The sequence below is a fragment of the Cynocephalus volans genome, chromosome 7 (genome assembly GCF_027409185.1).
Source record: "Cynocephalus volans isolate mCynVol1 chromosome 7, mCynVol1.pri, whole genome shotgun sequence".
NCBI classification, from domain to species: domain Eukaryota; kingdom Metazoa; phylum Chordata; class Mammalia; order Dermoptera; family Cynocephalidae; genus Cynocephalus; species Cynocephalus volans.
The window spans coordinates 59,081,900-59,107,180 of NC_084466.1; the positions used below are offsets into that span (position 1 = coordinate 59,081,900).

Below are 25,281 nucleotides of genomic sequence, written 5' to 3' on the forward strand. Positions count from 1 at the left end.
AATTGGTTCGTGCAAATCAGGAGCCAAACAATGCACCACAATTGATGATATGTGCTTCCTCCCTCTTTTTCCATTATGCTGTTTATCTTAAAAGAAACAGGGTCATTTGTCTGTAGTTCCCACTCTAGATCTTTCTGATTATACTTCTGTAGTGTCACTTACCATATGCCTCCCCCCATGAATTTCCTGTAAACTGTTAGTTACATCTAGAAGTTTGATCAGATTCACAGTCAATTTTTCGGCAAGAACACTTCAAAGATGGTGTTGCGTGATTCTGTGTGCCTCCTGATGTGATGCTTGTCTAGATCTACTATTTCATTAGGGGTTCCAAAACGGTGGTAATTCTAAACCTATTGTTCTTCCAGCATTTATTAGTTAGAATTCTCCACAAAGAATAAATTTCCTTCATTATCTGGTTACCCTGAGCCACAGTTCATACAATAAAAGCAAATTAAATACTCGATTCTTTTTTCATTATTTAATGGGTTTCAGAATAATAAATGGGCTTCCTAGCATCTTCCAAAAGTGGCCAATGAGTTGTTTTTTCTTTTTTAGTATCATTGTGACTGCACAGATTTTAAAGCACTTGATGTTCTTCAATCTACTGCAGTTATAATGCTTAATCATGCTCTAAATGTCCCATCTTTGGAAAATAAAGGGCATTCCTGGATCTTTTAGACATGACCCAAATAATTTTCGACATTTGGGATGATAAGACATTACAGTCTATTCTTATACATTTCCTGTCCCAAACCCAGAATCAGTCTTTTCTTTCAGGTGTCCAGTGGTAAGTTTGTTTAGAGACCAAAAAATTTTTTTTTTAAAGATGACCAGTAAGGGGATCTTAATCCCTGACTTGGTGTTGTTAGCACCACGCTCTCCCAAGTGAGCCACGGGCCACCCCTAGAGACCACAATTTAGATACTAGGGGTGTTCACTGCTATTGGATTGTTCATTATTTTTAGGCCTTATCAATGGCCAAAATTGAGAAATAGGTAGATTTCCTAAAAATGTTTATTTCAGAGAATTTTAAACATATTCAAGCATAAATAGAATAACATAACTAATCTTAATTTATCTATATCCCCATGCACTCCCCTATCCCCATATTATTTTGATGCAAATTATACACATCCTGACATTTCTGCAGTAAATTATTTCACAACATCTCTCTAAAAGGCTGTTTTGAAAACAATTATCATATCATTATCACATAAAAAAAATCACTATTTTCTTAATATTAAATAGCCAATCAGCATTCAAGTGACCAATTGTCTCAAAAATCATAAATGATAGTGGTGGGGAGAGTGGACAGTTTTTTGTTTGAATCAGAATCCAAGTAAAGTCTTCACACTGCAATGGACTGATTCAGTTTTTTTGTTGTTGTTTTTTTTTTTTTTTCATTTCTATGTCACCCTCCATCACTCTAATTTTTTTTTTCCCCTGCAATTTCTTTGTTGAAGAAATTAGGCTGTTTGTCCTATGGAGTTTCCCACAGTGTGGATTCAGGTAGCTGTATTCCTATTGTATAGTATAACATGTGTTTTAGTCCATTTTGTGTTGCTATAATAGAAATACCTGAGACTGAGTAATTTATAAAGGAAAGAGGTTTATTTGGCTTACGATTCTGGGACAGCTGCATCTGGCACAGGCCTCAGGCTGCTTCTACTCATGGCAGAAAAGCGGCAGGTACAAGCAGATCACATGGTGGGAGAGGAAGCAAGAGAGAGGAAGCAAGAGAGAGAGGGGAGGTGCCAGGGTCTTTTTAAACAACCAGCTCTCATGGGAACTAACAGAGCGAGATCTCACTCATTACTTCCTCCTCCCCCAGGGACAGCATTAATCCATTCATGAGGGATCCGCCCCCATAACTCAATCAGTTTCCAACACTGCCACATTGGGGATCAAATTTCCACATGAGTTTTGGAGGGGACAACACATCCAAACTCCATCATTCTGCCCCTGGCCCCCCAAAACTCACATCCCTCTCACATACAAAATACAATCATTCCATCCCAACAGTCCCAAAAGTCTTAGCTTGTTCCAGCACTAACTTAAAAGTCCAAAGTCCAAAGTCTCATCTGAGACCAAAAGCAAAAGTCCTTCCAGCTGTGAACCTGAAAAACAAAACCAAATTTATCTACTGCCAAGATACAATGATGGAACAGACATTGGGTATACATTTCCATTCCAAAAGGGAAGAATATGCCAAAAGAAAGGAAAAACAGGTCCCAAACAAGTCCAAAACCCAGCAGTGCAGGCATTAAATCTCAAGGCTGGTGAATCAGGTACCTTGATTCCATGTTCGACTGCCTCTGCACAGTGGTGTGGGGGTTGGGTCCCCAAGTCCTTGGGCAGCTCCTCCTCTATGGCTTTCCTGGTCTCGGGTCACACTTCACCTCTTCCAGGCTGGTGTTTCACTCTGGTAGCTCCACAGGTCTGGGGTCTCTATGACGGTCCTGCTCTCACTGCTCCACTAGGCATGGCACTGTTGGGGTTTCTCTGCTGCAACTCTGACCCCACATTTCTGCTCGGCATTGCTCTAGCAAAGGCTGTCCGCAGTGACTCCACCCCTGGGACAGATCTCTTCCTGGGCCCCCAAACTTTTCCATACATACTTTGAAATCTGGGTGGAGGCTCCCAAGCCTTCCCAGCTCTGGCATTCTGTGAACCTGCAGACCTAACACCACGTGGATGCCACCAAGACTTCCGGCTTATATTTTCCAAAGCTGCAGGTCCAGCCACACCTGGGGCCAATTTAGCCACAGCTGGAGCAGCCAAAGCAGCTGGGATGCTGGTGCTGGAAGCAGCTTCTCAAGGTGGTCCTGGGCAGCGAGCCCATGGAGGGTGCCTTGGGCCTGTTCCCCAAGACCATTCTGTCTCCCTAGGCCTTTGGGCCTGAAATGGAAGGGTTGGCCCCAGAGGCTTCTGCATGCCTTCAGGGCCTTTTTCTCCTTTGCTTGATAATCCCTTTCCTTTGTACTAATCTTCTTAGCTAATGGTCGCTGGTCTGCACCACTGCATGCTCTCTGCTTTTCTACCACATGGCTGTGATGCAAATTTTCCAAATCTTTACACTCTGCTCCCGTTTTAAATTCTGGCTTTACATCATGCCTTTTCTGCCATAACTCAGCATAGGCTGTTAGAAATAACCATGCAGCATCCTTAATGCTTTGCTGCTTGGAAATTTCTTCTGCCAGATACTCTGGTTCACAACTCTTAAGTCCCACCTTCCACAAAGTCCAAGAACATGGACACAATGCAGCCAAATTCCTTGCTATGGTATAGCAAGGGTGATCTTTGCCCCAATTCCTGATAAGTTCCTCATTTCTATTTGAGACCTCATCATCCACATGGTCTTTACAGTCCACATTTCTATCAACATTCTGGTCACAGCCATTTAACCAATCTCTAAAATCTTCCAAACTTTCCCTCATCTTTTTCTCTTCTTCTAAGTCCTCCAAACTCCTCCAGCCTTTGCCCATTACCCAGTTCCAAAGCTGCATCCACATTTTCAAGTATCTGTATAGCAACACCCCACTCCTTGATACCAATTTTCTGTTTTAGTCTGTTTCGTGTTGCTATAATAGAAATACCTGAGACTGAGTAATTTATAAAGGAAAGAGGTTTATTTGGCTTACGATTCTGGGACAGCTACATCTGGCATGGGCCTCAGGCTGCTTCTACTCATGGCAGAAAAGCAGCAGGTACAAGCAGATCACATGGTGGGAGAGGAAGCAAGAGAAAGGAAGCAAGAGAGAGAGGAGGAGGTGCCAGGGTCTTTAAACAACCAGCTCTCATGGGAACTAACAGAGCTCACTCATTACTCCCCCCTCTCCTGGGGACAGCATTAATCCATTCATGAGGGATCCACCCCCATGACTCAATCAGTTTCTAACACTGCCACATTGGGGATCAAATTTCCACATGAGTTTTGGAGGGGACAACACATCCAAACTCCATCAATATGTTTTTCTATATTTCATCTAAACTGGGAGTTAGTATTAAGGCTTAATCAAATTCTAGTTTAATTATTTTTGGCAAGATTATTTTTCATATGTGACGGAATGTTTTTCCATCAAAAGGCTAAGATAATTGATTATCTCGTGATGTCATTACCATTGATACTCAATACACAGACCTATTAATTAACTCATTAGGCATTCCAAAATGCTGATTTCTTACTCCTTTCTCATTTATTAGCTGGAATACTACTATAAAGCGAATCTTTTCCTCATCTAATATTTGGTAATTCAGTGAATATAGGGAAGGCAGAATAAGTTATATTCTTTACTTTATCAGTTTTCAAAATAGTTAGCATCCTGACCTTTAACATATTTTAGAAAATTGTTATGGAAACACACTGACTGTACATATCTATGGGGTACAGAGTTGTATTTCAATACATATATACAATGTGTGCTGATCTATTCAGCGTAATTAGCAGACTCATCATTGCAAAACAATCATTTCTTTGTGATGTACACATTTGATTTTCTCTCTTCTAGTCGTTTGGTATTATGCAGTAAATCATCATTAATTATAGATTTCTGTATCAACTGTACACCAATAGGGCTTATTTTCACCATCTAGCTGTGCTTTTTTAATTTAATATACACTGGAGATCATTCTATAGCCTAGAGCTGTAATAGCTGTATTTATGTTACACCTTTTGAACTTCAAAGATGTGAGGCAAGCTAAATGTGTTCAGTATCAAAGGTCTAATTTGCAAAACTTTGTTTATTCCATTCAGCTTAAGTTGGCAGGTCTTTTACGAAACAGGAAAGAAAACAAACAAACAAAAGGTACACCCAGCTTTTAAAAGTATTAAAAAAATGCCAGCCCTTCATTAAATGAATGACGTTTAGGACTATGCTAATTTAAGAAGCATTCATTAAAAACATTTGGAATTATTATAAATTACTAAAAATTATGTTTGACCTTGTAAAAACAGTATGAATGAGGAGAAAGATAATAGTACTTTTTAAAAGAGAAGATTTACTAATAAATATAGTTATCATGGTTACCTTTCACTTGTGGAAATACAAATTCTACCATCTCCTTACAAATTTAGATTCTCAAAAAGTAGTAAAGGAAGAAGAATTTCCACATAGATAAGAGCTCCTAGTCTAATGACTTTCAAAAATTTTTAGCAGCACAACCCTTTTTCCAAATGAAAATTTATGTGGAACTCCAACATATAAACAGGTAAAAGTGTCATTTTTGTCATTACACATTTTTTATAGGTTCAAATTTATATCAAACTTGATATGAGGTAGATCAGTAATTAAAGATGAAAGTATTTTGACAAACATGAAAATTTGAAATCTGGAATTACAGATGATACCTGCTATCTAATATAAGCTTCAAATTCCCTAAAATCGTTAAATCATTTTATTATTAAAAACTTCAAACAAATTCAAAATTATGGTGCATAGTATAATGAATCCCCATGTGTCCATGCCTAGCTTCAACCATTATCAACAAATGGTCAATCTTCTTTCATACATGCCCCACTCACTGCCCTCAAGTCCTCACCTTCCACACAACATTATTTTGAGGGACTCCAAGACACCAAACTTTATCTCTAAATATTTTAGTATGTATCTTAAAGATGAGGAGTCTAACAAAATTTTACTATCATATCTTAAAAACATTAACAATGATTCCCTAATTTCATCTATTATGAGCTGAACTGTGTACACTCAAAATTCATATGGTGAAGTGCCCCAGTACCAGAACGTGACTATATTTAAAGACTGGGTCTTAAAAAAGTTAATTAAGTTACAATGAGTTCATTAGGATAGGCCCTAATCTAATATGACTGGTTTCTTTCTGAGAAGAAATTTGGACACAGGTACAGAGGCAAGATCATATGAAGACACAGAGAAAAGACGGTCATCCACAAGCCTGGGAAAGAGATCTCAGAAGAAACCAAACCTGCCAACACCTTGATCTTGGACTTCTAGCTTCCAAAACTTTGAGAAAATACAATTCTCTTGTTTAAGCCACCCAATCTGTGGTACTTCGTTATGGCAGCCCTAGCAAACTAATACATCATCTGAAGTGCCACCTAACACTTGTAAGAACAAATCTGTTCTATCCCTACCTCTTTCTTCCCTTGGAGTTCTCAAAGGCACAGTACTCTCCCTTCCCCGTTCTGCAATAAGAAGGGCTACGAGGTTCTTCACTTTCTCATGACATTGCTCAGACAAGGATGGAAGAATTAAAAAGAGATATAAGAAAGGGGAAAGGGAAGAAACACGCAAATAGAAAATCTGATTTTCAACATATGGCTTGCTTGCTGGACCTATTCCACACCAGTTTTATTTTCTAGGAAGGAGTCTATCTGTACCTTGTCATCTGCTGTCTTCATGTCTAAACACAAGAGAGTGAAGCACTGAAAGGAAGAAGCAATTCATTCTCCTAAAAATCCAATATCTGCCTTCCTAGTCTTAACGGGGGCTCTGCCACTTAGTATACGACCTTAGGCAAGTCACTTAATTTAACCTCTCTAACTTCAGTTTTCTTTTTGTATTGTGAGAATTAAATAAGATAATGTACATTTAAAAAAACTATTACATTAAATATGATGCACTGAGGAGATAATGCCACTTTTGTGGTATTCTTGCCAAAAATGTGTTACCTCATCCCAATCATGAAAAAACATACAACTAAAATTGAGGGACATTCTACAAAATAACAACCAGTACTGTTCAAAAAAGTGTCGAGGTTATGAGAGACAAGGAACTGTTACAGACTGGAAGAGACTAAGGAGAAATATCTACTAATGAAATGTGTGATTCTGGAGAGGATCCTGGAACAGAAAAAGAACACTAGTGTGAAACTAGTGAAATACAAATAAGGTCTAGGTTTAGTTAATAATATTGTGCCCAGTGTTAATTTCCTGTTCTTGATAAATGAATGTATGATGGTTATATAAAATGTTCACATCAGAGGAAGCAGAATAAGAAATATAGGAGAACTCTTTGTTCTACTTTTGCAACTTTCTGTAAGTAAAAACAATTTAAAATTAAAAGTTAAAAAAAAACAATCACAGGGCAGCACTCAATAACTGATAGTTACTATTTTGATTATCATTACTGAATTTACTAACTACAGTTTTATTCAATTCCAAATCAATCTTATGTTCCTTACTCCAGCTATTGCTAGCTTCCATCACGAGTTCCTACAACACTGTTTCTGGTCTACTTTTTCCAAATACACAGAAAACAGAAATGCACAATTCTTCACCCCCTTTCCAGTCTCTATTTTTCTGTCTCCTTCACCAATCTATAAGATTCTACATACCACCCACAAATATAACCATGCTCAGAACTTTTTTGGCACTAAGACAAAAATGTCATCCCATTTCTATCCCCCCTTTGGACCTAGTCTGTGCCACAAAGTTATCATCTTTTTGTTTATTTTCAATATGATGGGTAAAAATTATATATTTTTTAAAATTTCACAATGCATTTATTTGTTTACTAAAAAAAGTAACTCTCTTGGTCATACTTATTGGACATTTGTATTTTTTTATTTATTAATATGACTGTTCAAATTCTTTGCCTATTTAAGGTTGTTACTGATTTGTAAGAGCTCTACATACATAAAGGATATTAATCCTTTACCGACCATATACAGTGTAAATAGTTTTACACATCTGTCATTTGCCTTTTTACTTCATTGTTTTTTGGCATAAAGAAGTTTTCAATATTTATTAGCAAGTCAATCCACCTTTTCCCTTTGTACTTTTCTCCTAATGCTTAGGAAATCCTTTGTACTTTAAAATCAAATAAGGTATAGATTTAATTAATAATATCATAGCTAATTTTCATTTTTTTTATGGTTTCATTTGTTATACTTTTTTTTTTTTTTTAAATAAAGACCAGTAAGGTGTCATTTCTTTGTGTGTACATCACAAAGAAATGACAACACCTTGACTTGGTGTTGTCAGTACCACGCTCTCCCAAGTGAGCAAACCAGCCATCCCCATATAGGGATCTGAACTCATGGCCTTGGTGTTAACAACACCACACTCTCCCAAGTGAGCCATAAGCCAGCCCATTTTATTATACTTTTTAATCCATTAGGGATTTCCTATGTTATTTTGAGCATGATTAAGGTAGGAATCTAACTTTCTTTTCTTTTCCCCAATAAATGGATATCCAGTCATTCTTCCTTTCCTCTCTGATTTAAAATGTCACTGAAACATGTTAACTTCTTAAGTAGACCGGAACTCACATCTATACTTAATATTCAGTTGTAATAATCCAATTTACTATTCTTTCACTAATACCACCTTACTCTAGTTACTGTAACTTCAAAAGTTTTAGTATTTAGTAGCAAGAAATTTTTACTGAATGCATACTATATACCAGGCACTGTGGAGATGCTAAGGTAAAGCTTAGAACAAGGCAGCCACAATATTTGCCACCATGAAATCTACAAATACACTTCACTATGCCTATTTCTGGTAAACTTTCTTTTAAGAACAAATATGCAAACAGTTGCTTCCAAATAATTTTTTCAAATATCCCCAACACCTCTGGCCAAGACATGTGAATATAAATGCAATAAAACACAAAGCAAAAGCCAGTTTCTCAAATTGATGAAAATATCATTACCACTACCTCACATTTATGTAGTCCACTCTTAAAGTTTGAAGTATTTTACTAGTTTTGACTGAACCAGAAGAGAAATCTTCTATAAATTCCAGGACCTTATTGTACCTTTAGGTCATGGCCTACTATTTTGTTTCCTGTGGCAGTAGAAAGAAAAGAACATTCCTGCCTCTTTTGCTATAAACAGCTTTTCATTTTGTTCTCAGAACTACAGAGCTATGTATATAAGAAAGTGCTCAGTGAAGACTTGATGAATTGAGTAGGTTTGGTTCCTCTTAAATACTTCCTGTTTTGTCACGTTCACCTCAATATACTTAGGAAAAAAGAAAGAGGTAAGAAAACAGTATGAAACACAGCACACGAAACAGAAGATGTAATTTCCTTCTTCCCCCAAGGCACTAGGTTCTGCAGGGAATGAGTTACTCAAAACCAAGTTAGAGACTTTTTATGCTCCAAAAATCTCAGGACTAGGCCACTACCTAAAACTGTGCTGCAACAAGGTTCTGCTAGAGACACACGCACCTGTGAGAGTGATGTCATCATCATCATCATCTATGATTTCTTCCTCAGCGACATCCAGTGAGCTCTCAGTAATCATATCATTGGGCTCTTCCACACAGGCTAGACCAGCATAACTATTGAGAATATCAGCACCAGGAACATGTTCCACAATTACGGCAGGAAAAATAGCTGGATCACCAAGCTGAGAGGGATGGGGGAAAACAACAGATTAATATAAAGTTTTGTTTTTGTTAAATACAACCAAAAAATATTTTATACTGGACATAGGTTTAATTTTTATATTATCAGCTACTCATAGCTTAACAATCCTTCTAGGCTGCAGAGAATATGTATCTAATAAACATTTTTTTTTTTTTTTTGGCAGCTGGCTGGTAAGGGGATCCTAACCCGTGATGTTGGTGTTTACCAGCACCATGTTCTCCTAAGTGAGCTAAATGACTGGACCCTAAGAATAAATAAACTTTCATTATTAATCTTGGGTCTTAATAACCAAGTTTTCATTGGGTAATCCTATAAAAGTATATTTTAAAATAACATTAAATAAAAAACTAATAAAATGTCTTTAATGCATAAGCATGAACACAAATGACATACAATTAAATAAAATCTCAATACAAGCATTTTGGCACACAAAAAATCTGTGAGCTTAATAAATATAAAACTATTATTTGGCACACAGGCTTTGTTTTAACAATAGCTTTTGACTCAAATGGGAAAATTAACTTTTATTTTCTATTATTGTCCTCCTTAAGCATGCCTATTTATTAAGGATACAAATTACTACTACTAATGTCTAGTTATAAAATCACAGAATTTTGTAACTGAAAGGACCCTTAAAATTTAATCTAGTCCAGCAACCTCATTTTACAGACGAGAAAACTGACCCACAGAGTGTTTTTAACTCAAAAATCAGTTAGTTAGGGACAAACCTCATTAAGCTACTACTTCCTTGAACTTTTTATTTGGAAATAATTTCAGAATAAGAAAAGTTGCAAAAACAGCACAAAGAATTCCCATACAACCTTAACCCATATTTTCCCAACTCTAACATTTAATCACATCTATTTATAATTTTCTTCCTATCTTATTTTTTTATGTGTTTGAAAGTAAAAGACATATTACTTCTTTAACCTGAGATATTTCAGTGCTTATTTCCTAAATACATAAATATTAACTTATACAAAGGTAGTACAAGTATCAAAACCAGGAAAGTAACAGTGATAAAGTACTGTTATCTAACCCATAGATCTTATTCAAATTTCCCCAATTGTTTCACTAATATCCTTTATAAAAAATGAAAAAAAAAGTGTTTTTTGGTTCAGAATCCAATGTAGGATCGTAGGTTTCATTTAGTAAATATCATGTTTCTAAATGACAGCTCCTTTAACCTGGAACATTCTTCTCCTTTATTCTGGAACAGTTCTTCAGTCTTTCTTTGCCTTTCACATCTTCACACTTTTGAAGAGTACAGGTCATTTGTTTTATAGAAAGTCCCCCAGTTTGGGTTCGTATAATATTCTCTCGTGACTAGATTCAGTTTGCATTTTTGGCAGGAATACCAAAGAAATGATGTTATGTCCTTTTAAATACATCATGTTAGGAGGCCCGAAATATCTATTTGTCCCATTGCTGGGGATATTAACTATTCACTTAGTTAAGGTGGTGTCTACCAGATTTCTTTATAACAAAGTTAATATTTTTCCTTTTGTAATTAATAGGTATCTTGTGGGAAGATAACTAAAGAGTGTTTAAACATACTGTTTTTTAACTAAACATATCCCCATAAAGTACTACTCTCTTAAGATGTAAGAAAAAGTTCCTGCACATAGATAATAATTTGAGGTGCTTTGCTATTTTCCTTAAGTCTGTTATATTGAAAATATTATTTATGGTTTTATTATAACTAAGCCTCAATCTTTTAAAAGTAATATATTTACTGAACTGCACACTGAGGTTAGATACTACTTCTATCATAAGAATTTAATTACCTAAAGTAAATACACGCCATAGGTGCTAAGGTACTATCCTTGTCTTCAAGAACGCTATGCTCTAAAATTTCTGGGTAATAACCCTAAAACACATTTGGATTGGTTTACTTCAAAATGTTTCTTCATGTTTCAGAAAAGAAGTTAGCCAGAAGTAAGTGGCTCCTCAAATCTTAAAATAAGTTATAAAACAGAAACTAAGAGACTCCTAAACTATACTGTAAAACATACACATACAGAGAAACAATAAAGAAAATATCATATAAAATGTCTAAAGCAAAGTATTATCATTGGCCTTCTCCCCCCCAGCTTTTTTTAAAGGAATATAAAACTATTTATTGATGTCTGTTCACCAGTATTTACAATAAACAATACGCAGTTGGGTGATATTCTGATACTACGAAGTTATTGTTTTCCTGGCTTCTGCTGAACCAGTAGCCCAAATACTTAAAAGATTGAGCCTCCATATAAGGAATGAGGAGGGATAAAGAAAAAGCATGCAGGGCAATAGTTTGGATTACAAACGTTTATTTACCCATTTATGCCAGCAAGTCCTAAACTATTATCATCTCTAACCATCTGGTTATGTTTCTATGAGCCAAGTCTTAGACATTCCACAAATCATGACTTTTTAGTCAATACAACACAGGGATTTCAACTTTTTGTGAAGGAATGGCTCACTAGAGGAATCTTTAAATGTCCATTTAACTAAGACTTGCTTAGCTAATTAAAAAACCAGGATTTGTGTACTTTCCTTAACTGGGTAGGTTGCTGGTAGTGACAAAATTTTTCCTTTCAGAAATTTTGCAAATAAACAGTTTCATTTATATGACTATAGATATGCATTCTGATATGGCTCTGCTCTTAAATTATCCAATTACAGAATCATATAATTTGAAAGGCTATGGTTTCAGTAAAAAAAATCACTTTAACTTTAGTGATTTATTTCTTAGGTTGTTCAGAATGATGGCATCTCAGAAACATGAGCTTACCCATTGTTTTTGTTTTGGTGAATGTGGTCCTTAGGCATATGAGTTAAACATACATTCTGACTGAGTAATGACTTTTGAAATTTCCCCCAACATTTAGAAAAGGTGTTCTCTAATGCAGAGGAAATAATATACCATGGTATCAAATGTTCTTTTCTGATAAAGGAGGCAACTACAGAAAGTTTTATTTATTTGTTCAAAGTCACCAGTGCTACCGATGCAAAAGAACCCAACAACTACCCCAATACTATTTTCAAAATGAACGTATCAAATTGATTTTCATTAGAATGTAGTTATTTTTTCACACTAGTAAATCAAAAACCAAGACCCAGATTTTATATATATAAAGCAATGCAAACAATTATTGAACTTCATCTTCTGGATGAGAATGCCAAGTTAGTCTCTCTTCATAAAAAGTAATTATAATTTGAGGACATTTCATATTTGCCTCTTCTGTCAGCACCAGGTCTTCTTCATTTGAATCTTCCCTTTTCATGAGGAACATCAATTCTCCACTGCTGTGTGTGGCACCAATTATTCTCTCAGGATCACAGCCTCTGGCAAAGGCTCTTGATTTGTCAACAGCATCTCTTTTCTTCTTTGATTTGCTATCATTGGATTCACTGTCAGATAAAGATTTTCTTTTTGTACCATCTTTTTCTTTACCAGCTTTTTGAGAATTAAGAAATGTTTCAGTTAACTCCAGACAATCTAAACTTTCTTCAAGTTCCCAGGTACTGTCAGCATCTGTAAATCCCTTCCACTTGAGAAAATACTTTCCCATTCACTATACATCAGTCCAGGACTTTTTTACTCTTCCCATTCTGTTTCTTTCCTATTTTTTGCACTGTAGTTTTATTAGAGGCCATTTTTTATTGCAGACTTGAAGAGTTAGTATTCAACACCTCTGAGATGTTCCAGATCTCCCCCTTTGCCTTTTTTTGAGAGGTGAATAAGCACATGTAACCCAACCTAGCATGAATATGCGCTCGTTAAAACATTTCTTCTTTCCTAAGAGCTGGTTAGGCCTAGTATTCTTCTAACAAGGCTAAACCATATTTGAGTCAATTTTCACACGAGTTCATTTTATGTGGCAACAACTCTATGCACTAGGTAAGAACAGAGCTCATCACTCTGTCTAGCGACAGATAAGGAATAGGGTTAACAAACCTATGCAAGGTCACCCACAAAGTCAGAGACAGAGGCATGTCAGACACTATTCACAAGAGCCATCTTCATCCAAATAGGACCAAAGTATTCTTCCCTACCCAAATGTATTTGGCGCCTACACTTTGGACACAGGATGGTTAGAGTGTGTCTGTTACAAGAGATACTTCCAAAATTTTTTCAGAATCTATAAAGCTCCTGAGTTTCAAATAACTACAGATACTTGTTACTACTTTCTTCCTTGTTCTATTCTACTAACCTTTAACTAGACTGGAGGAGCTGATGATTCTCCAGAGTTTACACGTCTCAGGAACACCTTGCCAGATACCACTACAATCAATGCCACTCTGACTCCATTGCCCACCCCAGAAGCAACCACTGTTACCAGTTTCTCTGATCCCTAACAGAGACAGTCAATGAATAATCAATCATATTCCATTTTTTAAATTTTAGTTCAAAGAATTTAATAACTTAAAAACTATTTATTAAGAAAAATTTCAAACACACAAATGTAGAGAGAAAAAATGTTTCCTCTGAAGCAAAAGCTCAAGTAAGAATGAAAAGAGATGCTTTGGTTCCATAATTTAGAAGGCAGCTACATGTAGTAAAAAAGAAAAATTGTAAACCAAGAGACCTGAGGGCATACTCCAACCCTGATGTCAAGACCTTACTTTCCTCACCTTTAAATGAATGAAGAGCACCAGCTAATCCTAAGAGCAGTTCCAGGTTTTGTTTTGCTAAGACATATTTTAAAATCATGAATTCTAAAACTCCCTGAATTTGTAATATTACACAGAAGGGATTATTCATTCTTATGTAATAAATGGGGGAAGGGAGTAGCATACACAGTGGTCACATGGCTGCTGCCTCGGCTATTGGTATTAGCTAACATTATTAGTATTTCATATGTGCCATGCAGTTTGCTCATTGCTTTAAGTGGATTACCACTCTATTTAATCATCACAAAATCCTACAAGAGAGATAAATTGAACTATCTATTTTTACACATGGGAAGATGAAGGCAAGAGAAGGGAAATAATTTAGCCATATAGCTGGCAAGTGGTAGAACCCTAACTTGAACTGACTCCAGGTTCCATGTTCTTTATCTGTACACTATTATAGTCAACCTTAAACATGGTAGAGTGTTGTTTTGTGGTCATATTTACTTGGCTCTGTTTAGAAAAACAGAATAGGTAAGGAGCTGTGTTTGAGGGTGGAGGTATGACTTTCAATATTATCTTTTCCAGGGCTTCATCTATCTGAGTCTAGGATAAACTTCCTTGTGGGCACAGCCAGTTCTCATTGCGTAGGGTACTTCCCAGGATCACTCCTAATTTAGTCATATGGTCTTCTTCTTCTGAGGTACTTGCTTTCCTCATGAAGAGCATGTGCCATTCTTTTCTAGTCCACTGGAATGGAGATGCACACTCAAAGTAATTCACCTCTAATTTCTCCAACATGCTATTAGTCCATACATAAATAGATCAACTCTGGGTTTTCATAAGAATATGAATAGTTAGATAAGAGGCCTGAATGTATATATATATAATACATCTAGGAAACACCTCTCAGGTGACTAGAAAGACTCTCCCCCTCTATTATCATAAATGGAAGGAAAATGCACACTACTGAAACCATCTGCTGATCTGGGCTCATGATAAACTAACTGCCCTTTAAACTAGACTGACTAGCAACTGGCTAAAGTAGGAGTCATCAGGAACCTAAGAACTCTATAACCACACATTCTAAAATTCGTTACGGAGAACTTACCATGTTAAGTTCCCTACCATGTAAATGAAGACATGATAAAATTTCAAATGTTGAATCTTCCTAGATTTAGATTTTAAAATAGATAAAATATCGGGACTTGTATTGGTTTCCTAGCACTGCCATAACAAAGTATCACAAACTGGGTGCCTTAAACAGCAAAAATTTATTGTCTCACAGTTCTGGAAGCCAAAAGTCAGAAACCAAAGTGTTGGTAAGGTTGGTTTCTTCTGCAGACTGTGAGGGAAGGATCTGGTCCAGTTCTCTCTCCCTGGCATGGCTGTCTTCATGTTCACAGGTTCACAAATGTGTCTGTGCCCAAATTTCCCCTTTTTATGGGGATACCAGTCATACTGAAGTAGGGGCTCACCCTACTCCAGTATGATTTCATCTTAAGTAATAACATCTGTAACAACCCTATTTCTAAGTAAGGACACATTCTGAGGTATTAGTGCTTAGGGCTTCAATATATGAACTGGGGTGTGTGTGTACACACAATTCAACCCATAATAAGACTGAATTTAATTTAGCTTTAAGCCCATCATTTGACAATAGGTTCCCTCTTCCATAGCTAATGGCAAAAAAGATACATGAATATAATATTATTACTGTTTCGAAATGGAGATTATTTTAGACATTATACTTTGGGTTTCTTGGCTGAAAACCATCAAACTTTATCCACCTCGGTTTTTACTACATCATTTCCACCAGACCCCTTCCCAAGATTTATTTAAAAGAGGAAGGTCAGAGCTAGTCATAAAATGGCTACACTCCTAATAGTTAACAATAAGATCTATTAACTCCTTTTAAGAAATGAAGGTGTCAGTGCTTATTTGATGCCCTAACAAAAATATTATTCCATTTGGCTATTTCTTAAAAAAACGACTCCCCAAACATCTCTAAAAACTCTCCTCATTTAAATAATCAGAGTAAGCATCTTTTCTACCTTTTATTTGATTGGGGAACCTCACTAAATTTTACAAGTGCTTATCAACCTTGGCTGTACACAGGGAAACATTTAAAAATATCAATATTTAACCCAGCATGAGATCAAATATATGGGAATATCTGGGGATGTGACTAGGACCTGTTATTAAAGACACGCAGGTGGGTCCAATTTGCATTCAGGGTTCAGAACCACTGTTCTGAAGAGTTACAACATTCAAAGTACATTCCCTAAGTTGAGTCAACTCTAATTATACATGCTAACATCTGGGTTACTAATGATTCAAACAGTTATCATGAGTTTTTTTGCTGGTTGGCACCTGCAGATTATCTTTCTCTTTGTTTCTGGAATAGAACCAAAATAAATCAGAAACCATGGGGACTAGAGAGGGAAGATCTCCTGGAATTAAAATCTGTCAAAGATCAGAGTTTTCAAAGGCTCAATTTCTAGAAGCAAATTAAATTGTAGTGATAAACTGACTTTTAACTGTTTTTTAATTTTACTGAAGGTCTTAATGGCTCCAGAGAGAAAAATACATATACTAATTTCCCTTCTCTATTAATTAGAGGTTAATTTAGGACATACACTGAAAGCAAAATTTTGGCAAAGTTTTTAGCAATAATAAAAATCAAACCAAGTTTTAACAAAACAGAGAAACAGTTCCCCAAATTTCAATATTGTCTGCTATATAGTTTCCATTTGTTGCAGCTAATCACATATGTGGCAATATCATCAAGTTAAAAAGAAAACGGAAAGTGACCAATGTGAACAGTACAATGTGTAACTCCCCTAACTAGGCTTGCTTGTTCTCTCAACGTAATGCAATCCAAGGTCTTAGGTGAATATTTAAGAAACTATGGATCATTATTCCAACTCTATTAAGTAAGTTTGTTCAACAGGTTTTTGGATATAAAAAGTACTTGAGCTTCCACATAACTTGTTAGCTAAGCTTCTCTAACATCAGAGCTCAATCTGTTACATGACAGCTGTCAAACATCCTGCCAAGGTCCTCTATGAAACAGCTTAAAATGAAATATCTATCAAATGTTTTCATGAAACAAAAAGCAGGTTAAAAACCGTCTTTAAAATTTTCCCCAATGCAGATATTCCTTTTTTAAGACAGGTACAAATTGAGCACATTTTCTAGAAGTTCAGATCATACCTTTGTATCATAACAAGGCACTAGAGTGGTCTGAGGCCTTACTACTTCCATGGTCTTCAATAGCTCCCCTGACTTTCAGTCCTCTCTTACAAACATACCAACTAAACACAGTACACTCACTATGAAAACACTTCTTTGAGACAAATTCCTGTGCCTGCCTTCCAATCAGATATCAGCCCCAAAGCCTCATCCTATGAAGACACTGCTTTGAGGACCTCTGACTTATTCTTGAAATGACTTTCTTCATCTTTGATTTAAAAAATAAAACACAAAAACAAAAAGCCAGCATCTTACTCTATCACTACATGATCTCACAATATTTTACCCTGCAGCAACTGCACTACACACATACGTGGTGGAAACAGGGTGTAACATTAAGTGCTCAGGCTCTTTTTTAAGGACAGACTCCACCATGCCCTGGGTATCTGAACTCAGGCAGATTAGCCTCTCTAAGCTTGAGTGTTTGCGTCTATCTAAAATAAAAATAATAAGGGCTGGCCGGTTAGCTCAATTGGTTAGAATGTGGTGCTGATTACACTCAGGTCCAGGGTTTGATACCTGTACTGGCCAGCCACCAAAAATAAATAAATAAATAAAATAAGAATAATATCTTCTAGAATTGTTAAGAATTAAATAGCATGTAAAAATAAATAAAACAAGAACAGTATCTTCTAGATATGTAAGAATTAAGTAACATCCAAATAAATCACTTGTAACACTGCATGGCATACAATAAGCAATCAATAAAATATTGTGATGATTAAAGTCCTTCAATATTTATTTTAGATAGAAACAAACACTCTTAAAAGTTGGCTTACTGCAATCTGACGCTGACAGGCATGGCTTTTGTTTTTGTTTTTTCATGAGAACAGTCTTTTCAGAAAATTAGTGAACAAATGTAACCATCCACACTTAGCAACAACATTTTGCTTCAACTAAAAGCAAAAGCTGATGTGTATATATATATATGTATGTCTATTTTGTCAACACTTACTGAACTGTACACTTACAACCTATGCATATTTTTGTATTTATGCTATACTTCAATAAGGAGTTTAAAGAGCAGAGGTCCACCTGACAGGAGAAATAGCACTTCAAAATGTTTTCAACATACTTTTCCCTAGTTTCTCTTAAGTTCTGAGCACTGTTCTGGGGCAGAGGCGGGAGCAAAGCAGTTGGCTGAACCAAATCAAATACTATGATGGCATTCTTTCATTATTTCATATAAACCATAATAAAATTAGAGGAAATCTCTAGACACAATGCATCTAGGTGGATGTACATGAACAAAAACTTAGGATGACTTATGAATAAAATGAAAATTGAAATCCTTTAAGTAAGCTCCTATGGTACACTTAAAAAATTATTTGGGGGAATAAATAATACATGAATATATTTATATTCCAAGAGTATAAAACATTATTGCCCCCTTTCCATATAGTGCCCCTCCCAAAGGGGTCCCACTGTTACCAATTTCCAAAGTGCATGTTTAATGATTTTATATAATTGATGTATTACATAAAACAAGCTAGGGTTGTACAGCAGATCCCTAAAGTCCAGAACAAAGTTTTCTATGAAGAATCTTCACAGCCAAATTCTCTGCATACTTTGAAAAATCTGCCAAATAAAATGGCTTCATTATCTGCAAATGAGACTATTTCTATTGATTAACTCAAGCTCCCTATACACACCTTCTATTCTTTGCATTTTTTTTGGCAGCTGGCTGGTACAGGACCTGAACCCTGGACCTTGGTGTTATAACACCACGCTCTAACTAACGGAGCTAACCAGCCAGCCCTATTCTTTATTTTAAAAGAAAATAAAAAGTAGTTTTAGCAGCCAGGCAAAAAAGTCTATGTAGCTGTAGTACATACCACCCAACACATTTGTCTATCTGATAAAAATATCATAGTTTTTCTGACTACAAGTGTAGCATGTGAATTTAGTTTTTAAAATTTTAATACATAAAAATATTTGGGCGAAATTGAAAATCCCACTTACACCAGGTATAATTACATAAAAGCAAATTTACTTAATAATCTTCCAGATTCTCTTTTTCCTTTAACGTTCCTTTCATCTCTTATACCCTAGCATAATGGTTAAGAGTTTGGGCTCTTTCTAATCAGAGACTCAATTCCAATGCAAGTGCTGTCACTTTACAGTTGTATGTTTCTGGGCAATATTCATTCCTTCATTCAACCTCTCTGAGATTCTTCATTATAAAGGATTTCCTTATTTGTAAAAGAGGGATAACATGAGTTATCATACAATAAGTGTTACCATAAAAATCAAAAGAGAAAATGCATATTGCATACAGGGCCTGGCTAGGATAAGCAACAATAAATATTCACTCTTATTATCTTATTTAAACAAAATATCCATCTTCAGATTGAGCTATTGTTCACATATATACATGCACATTTCACCAGGTTTTGGTATCAGTGTTATGTTGGCTTTGTAAAAATGAATTAGGACACTTGCTCTCTGAAATGAAACTGTTTAAGCAACTCATTAAAGTTTAAAATAACTCCCCCATGAAACTACTCGGGACTACCAGTTCTATGCATGTAGGGATTGTTCCCTGGCAATTTCCTCATTTTCTTTTGTTGTTACTAGCACATTTTCATTTCAAGCAAAATACCAAATCTAGATTCCAAAAACTTAAAAATACTCCAAAGCAGTAGCTCAATATTAAATTGCATACAGCTCTGCATCATCCAATCATCCCTTATAAAACTATAAACAAATAAATCAAGTATTGTCAAGAAAATTAATGAAGAAATAAATGAACAATAAGGCAAATTATCCACTAGTAGAACTCTAAAAGACTATTAGTAAATCAGAACTGGAATCCAGTCATATTTAATAACTAAGCTAGGTTATTTTGAAGAGCAATTACTTTGGGTGCCTTTGAAACCCTGACCTACGAATCTATTATAGGTGAAAGATTCTAATATAAGTTTTCTAGTTACCCAGTAATAAATTCAAGATAATATTATACTATAGAATATGGGAAGAATATTTTATCAGAAGATGATTTGTGAGAATCAAAGTGTATGCAGAAGACTTTATAAACTACAAAGGGCTGTACAAAATGTTAGGCAGAATTATCTCTACACTGCAGCACACACTGTACTTAGGACTAAAGCAGGTAATGTTTTCTTTGCACAGAGGTTAACATCCAAAGCAGTGCCAGGATATTAAAAGTATTAGTCTCCTCAGTTCGCAATGACCTTCTTTCTTCAATATCCTAGTTTTTATAGATTATGTACCTACTATAAATATCATAGTGTAGATAAATATTTTGTTGTGTGGCTTAATATAGGGAAAAACAGGATTCAAGTCTCTGGTAATTAACACAAAGTACTTCTGACTAAAAAGAAACTCTCTACAGTGCAGTGTAAAAAGTGTTCTTTATATCTTTGAAAGTTCATCAATGTAATTAACTATAAATAAAATGGTACTCGAAATGTGGTAATGATGACAATGATGAAAATAGTTACTATTTTAAGTACTTCATATAGTTTATCCACTTAATCCCCACAATAAACACTAAGCTATACTTATGACACTTACTAGTAAACCAGACAGGAAGAGGCAGAGCTGAAATCTGAAGCCAGGCAATCCAACTCCAGAGTCCACAAGCTCAGCCACTACCACAGACCTTACATACAGGACCATACAGATAAACTAGAGACATACTGAAAATACCATCCTGGTCAAAGCTTGGCTTTAAAAAAAAAATTATAAAGCTATCTTCTTAATGAACACTGATTTAGAGCTACAGCTGAAATAAGTTTGTTTTGCTTCTGTTAGCTCCAGGAGAGATGAGTGTTTCTGAACAAGCCTGGTTTTTCTCTTGTACAGCATTATAAAAAATACAAAGGTCTAAGTTCCATTTTTCTGGAAGTCTTTTCTTCAGAATTCCCTAAGATAACATTTGAAATTCCACTGTAAATCCCTGTGGAGTTATTTTTTAAAAGTCTAATCCTAATGTAGCTCTTTTATGACAGTGGTCCTCTTTAGCCTGCCCAGATTTTTCTTTTTTCAGCCAGGACAAATCACAATTTGGCCACACATCTCAAAAAGGAAAAAACTCAGTGAAAATAATCTTAGTTTTCTTATTAGAATACCCACTTTAAAAGCTTAATACATTGCTGGGTTATGGGTGTGTGTGACTACATGTGAACAGAATCAGTTATGAGGTAAAGAAACAGGTAGATTTGAGAAGATGTAATAAATTTCTACCAGGTACAAATGTTTACTTACAAACTAAGTAGGTAATAAACATCACAGTAGTCACCACCAGAATGATAAATGTTTTAAACATGCAGATTCTATATTTGAAAAAATATATAATATTTGAAAAAATATATAATTTTTATATATAATATTTTAATATATAATATAATATATATTTAAAAAATCATAATTAAAGGGGCAATTTCTGCTTCTAAAAGATAGACTTTGACAAGAATCTTAAATAATATATACACAGCATAGACTATAATGAGGCAAGATATCTGTGAATATAGGCAGTTTAGTGACAACAAAGCCTTCCCAGACTGGAAAAGTCACACTAGCTGATAACAGACAATGTTAGAAATTAGAGCTACTCCAAAAAACCTGAACAATGCCAATTCAAACTATGTCAAAACAAACAAAATGCTATAATGTTAAAGGAAAGGGCTCCATTACAGAATCAATATGCCAGATTTTTTAAATCTGAGTACTTTCTGGGAGAACAGCTAATTATATTTTCAACAAAAATGACCAATACAAACCTTATTTTTAAAAAATAGTGTTCTCTTGAACATTATACAGAATGGATAAATACAATGTGCTATATCCCTACAATGGAATATTATTCAGCAATAAAAAAAAAAAATGCAGTCCCTATACATGGTACAACCTGGATGAACCTTGAAAACATTATCCTTAAGTAAAAGAAAACAGACAAAAAATAGTACATATCGTTTGATTCCATTTACATAAAATGTCCAGAATAGGCAAGTATACAGAGATAGAAAGTAGATTAGTGGTTCCCACGGGCTGGGAGGAGGAGGAGGAAGAAATAGGACATGACCACTAATAAATACAGATTTCTTTCGGCAACGATAAAAATGTTCTAAAATTGATTATGGTGATGGAAACACAACTCTGTGTAAAGACTAAAACCCACCGAACTGTACACTTTAAATAGGTGAATTATATGGTATGTGAATTATATCACAATAAAGCTGTCAATTTTTTAAAAGGTATATACACAGGTTTGCCAGGCATAAGAATTGTCTACCTGTAATTACACTAACAAATTAACTAGAATGAATAACAGGGTTTTTTTTGCTAAAATCATAAATGCAAAATATAATAATTCTTTCATATTTAAAACTACTTTTTCACCACTTATATGTAGCAGTGGCTAGCATTATTCAAATAGCAATTGAAGGCACAGGCTGTGTTATATTTCCCAGCTTTACCACTCAGTTGCTATGTAAGTACAAGTTGCTTCCCTTCTCTGAGCCTCACCCTACTCTTCTGTAAAGTAAGAATTAGAGTACCTACCTCTTAAGATTGCTATAATAATTAAATAGGATAATCTGTGTAAAGGACATAGCACAGTGCACAGGACAAAATGCTCAGTAAACACTAGCTAGTAGGATTAATCACTGAATGTCTCTAGAGCCAATCTAGTTCATGACTTACCCTATTCAATCACATCTATATTCATTTTTACATTATCACTGGGCCTCTGTGTGATCACTGGGGAGCACTTAGAGAAAGATTTTGCAAAAGAGGTTAATAAATTTCTACTCCCCTCACCAACTCCTCTTTCATAATAACTAGCAGCTTCCTAGCTGCCAGTAGTTCGCAGGGAGATAAGCTAGGCCAAATGTTAGACTGCAGGCAGAGCTTTCCCTTCCCTTAACACGAAGATTGCTTCAGGCCTTATGCAAAGTCAGAATTCCCATAAAGGCAATCAGGCTTGTACTACGGGGGGGGGTTGTCTATGGCATAACTCCTTTGATGAAGACTTTCCAAATGTATACTTTATTTCCATACTGTTAGTTTTACAAATGACTAAGCTTTTCAAAATGGATTTGTTAAGTCTGATCTGCCAAGACTAAAAAAGAAGACAACCAAAGTAGGTAGAACCTGGAATTTTATGTAAATAACAGAGGATCCACTGTGTCCATCTACAGGTTAGTAGCATCATTCCAGCTTCCTCAATTCCACACATCACTGTGCTGAATAAGTTACACATAGAATACTATCGACTCATTCCTTCTACCTATTTTATAGGTACACTCAATCTCTGACCTATCAGAATCTTACCATCCTAGCTGCAAAATGGCATACATACACCCTCATTCTTAAAATAGAACCATGTCAAAAACTCCCTCTGCAACTTGAAGAGTTCTCCAAAGATACAGGAAAGCTCTATTATTTTTATTTTGGAAAAAAGATTTTAATATACAATAGAGTAGAGAAAAAAATAAAAGCATCTGCATGTCCACCAACCAGATTTAATAAAAGTGAACGCTTTCATTTAATAGATTTTGTTTATTTTCAATTTCAATGACAATTTTCAAAAGTTATTTGCAGTGGTTTTCACTGAACATGTACAACAGAACAGTTCCAAATATCATCAGAAAAAAGACTCCATGTATATTTGTTTCTGGTCTTAGAATTGTAGAGACATGGCCACACTGCTCATGCACTAAATGAGAATGTGGATAAAAGATCCCAGGAAAATATATACTGTAGTCAAGAGAGTTGTGGGGGCAAGGCATCACCTCTCATCATTCAAAGATCTTCTAATGTGAGAAGGACCATAACTGAACACATATATTTCCCATAACTGAACATATATATTTTTACCAATGGATAAATTTTATCTACTTTAGAGAACAGATCATTCTATTAACAGATTAAGAGGAGGAAAAAAAATCTCTAGGAGGACTCAATAATATTAAATGCTTTGGGGGACATAAAGGGGGAAAAAGGTAATCCCTTTCTTCAAACAGTTTAGCACTTACTTGGGGGAAATCAGTAACGTGTATATGAAAATTCAACATGGCAAATGTGTGACATGAACAATAAGTGATATAGGAATAACAGGATAAAGTCATTAATTCCTAAAAGATGATTTTAGGATGAGTTCCTGGAATAAGCACTTTTTGTTCTAAGATCCTGAAAAATAATTAGAACTTAAACATGCAACATGTTATGAATGCAGGAGGTCATTTCTGAACAAACAGAGAAGCACGAAAACATTTGGGAAAACAGTAGGCTGGCAAAAATACATAGTACAAGAAATAAAAGCATAACACAATCACACTGGAAAAGCTTCTAACAATAAGTTAAGGTATTTGGACTGATTATGAAGTCAAGAAAAATTCATTAAAGTTTTGGTACATTCTGCTGTTCTGGAACACCTCCCCTTCTTCATCTGTCAGATAAACTGGATCCTCTTTCAAAATCCATTCAAATATAAGTTCCATGGTGAAGCTTTCCCAAAGTTGCAATGCTCCATTCTCTATATCCACAGCACTTTGCATTTATGTCTGTTATAATGAATAGCGATTCCCAAATACTGCATGAAAAAATCACTGAACAACTTCTTAAAAACACAGCACAAGGCACTGTTATCCTTTAACCACTAGGAATTAGCAGTCAGAGCAAGCCAATTTACACTCTAGGAAGGAAAGTCCTAAGACCATCTCCTTATATTATGATGAGATTCTATAAAACTATTTGTTCCACTAGTTCATTTTTTCCAGGCATGTCACCAAGCTTCTCCCTAGCGACCTATGTCTTTCAAGCATAAATAACTATGATTTGCCAGAAGTTCTACTTTTAAACACAACAACTGAAAAAACATACAGTGTAATAACATATCGAAATTATAAAAAGTATTAAACTACCAGGTGTTTTTCATGAAATTAACTTCTAGAATATTTGAGTATATAGTGAAGTTTCCTTCTCTGTGGAAATTTGTATCCACAGACTTCAAGCTTTCTTACTCCCATACATTCACCAGACAAACATGCCTGTTTAATAAGGTAAAACCAAAGCACCTTCACATAAAAGTATACTTTATTTCCATACTGAT

At 35.3% G+C, this 25,281-nt stretch overlaps 1 protein-coding gene and 1 pseudogene across 2 annotated transcripts in view; both read right to left on the bottom strand.

The window, feature by feature from the left end:
• Nucleotides 1-25,281, bottom strand: part of ELF1 (E74 like ETS transcription factor 1) — a 113,163-nt gene that overhangs the window by 26,585 nt on the left and 61,297 nt on the right. For both annotated transcript variants that reach the window (XM_063101637.1, XM_063101636.1), the window contains exon 3: nt 9,150-9,330. In XM_063101637.1, coding sequence (XP_062957707.1) covers nt 9,150-9,330 — 181 coding nt within the window. The remainder of the gene's footprint in view (nt 1-9,149; nt 9,331-25,281) is intronic.
• Nucleotides 12,485-12,992, bottom strand: LOC134382774 (chromobox protein homolog 3-like; annotated as a pseudogene).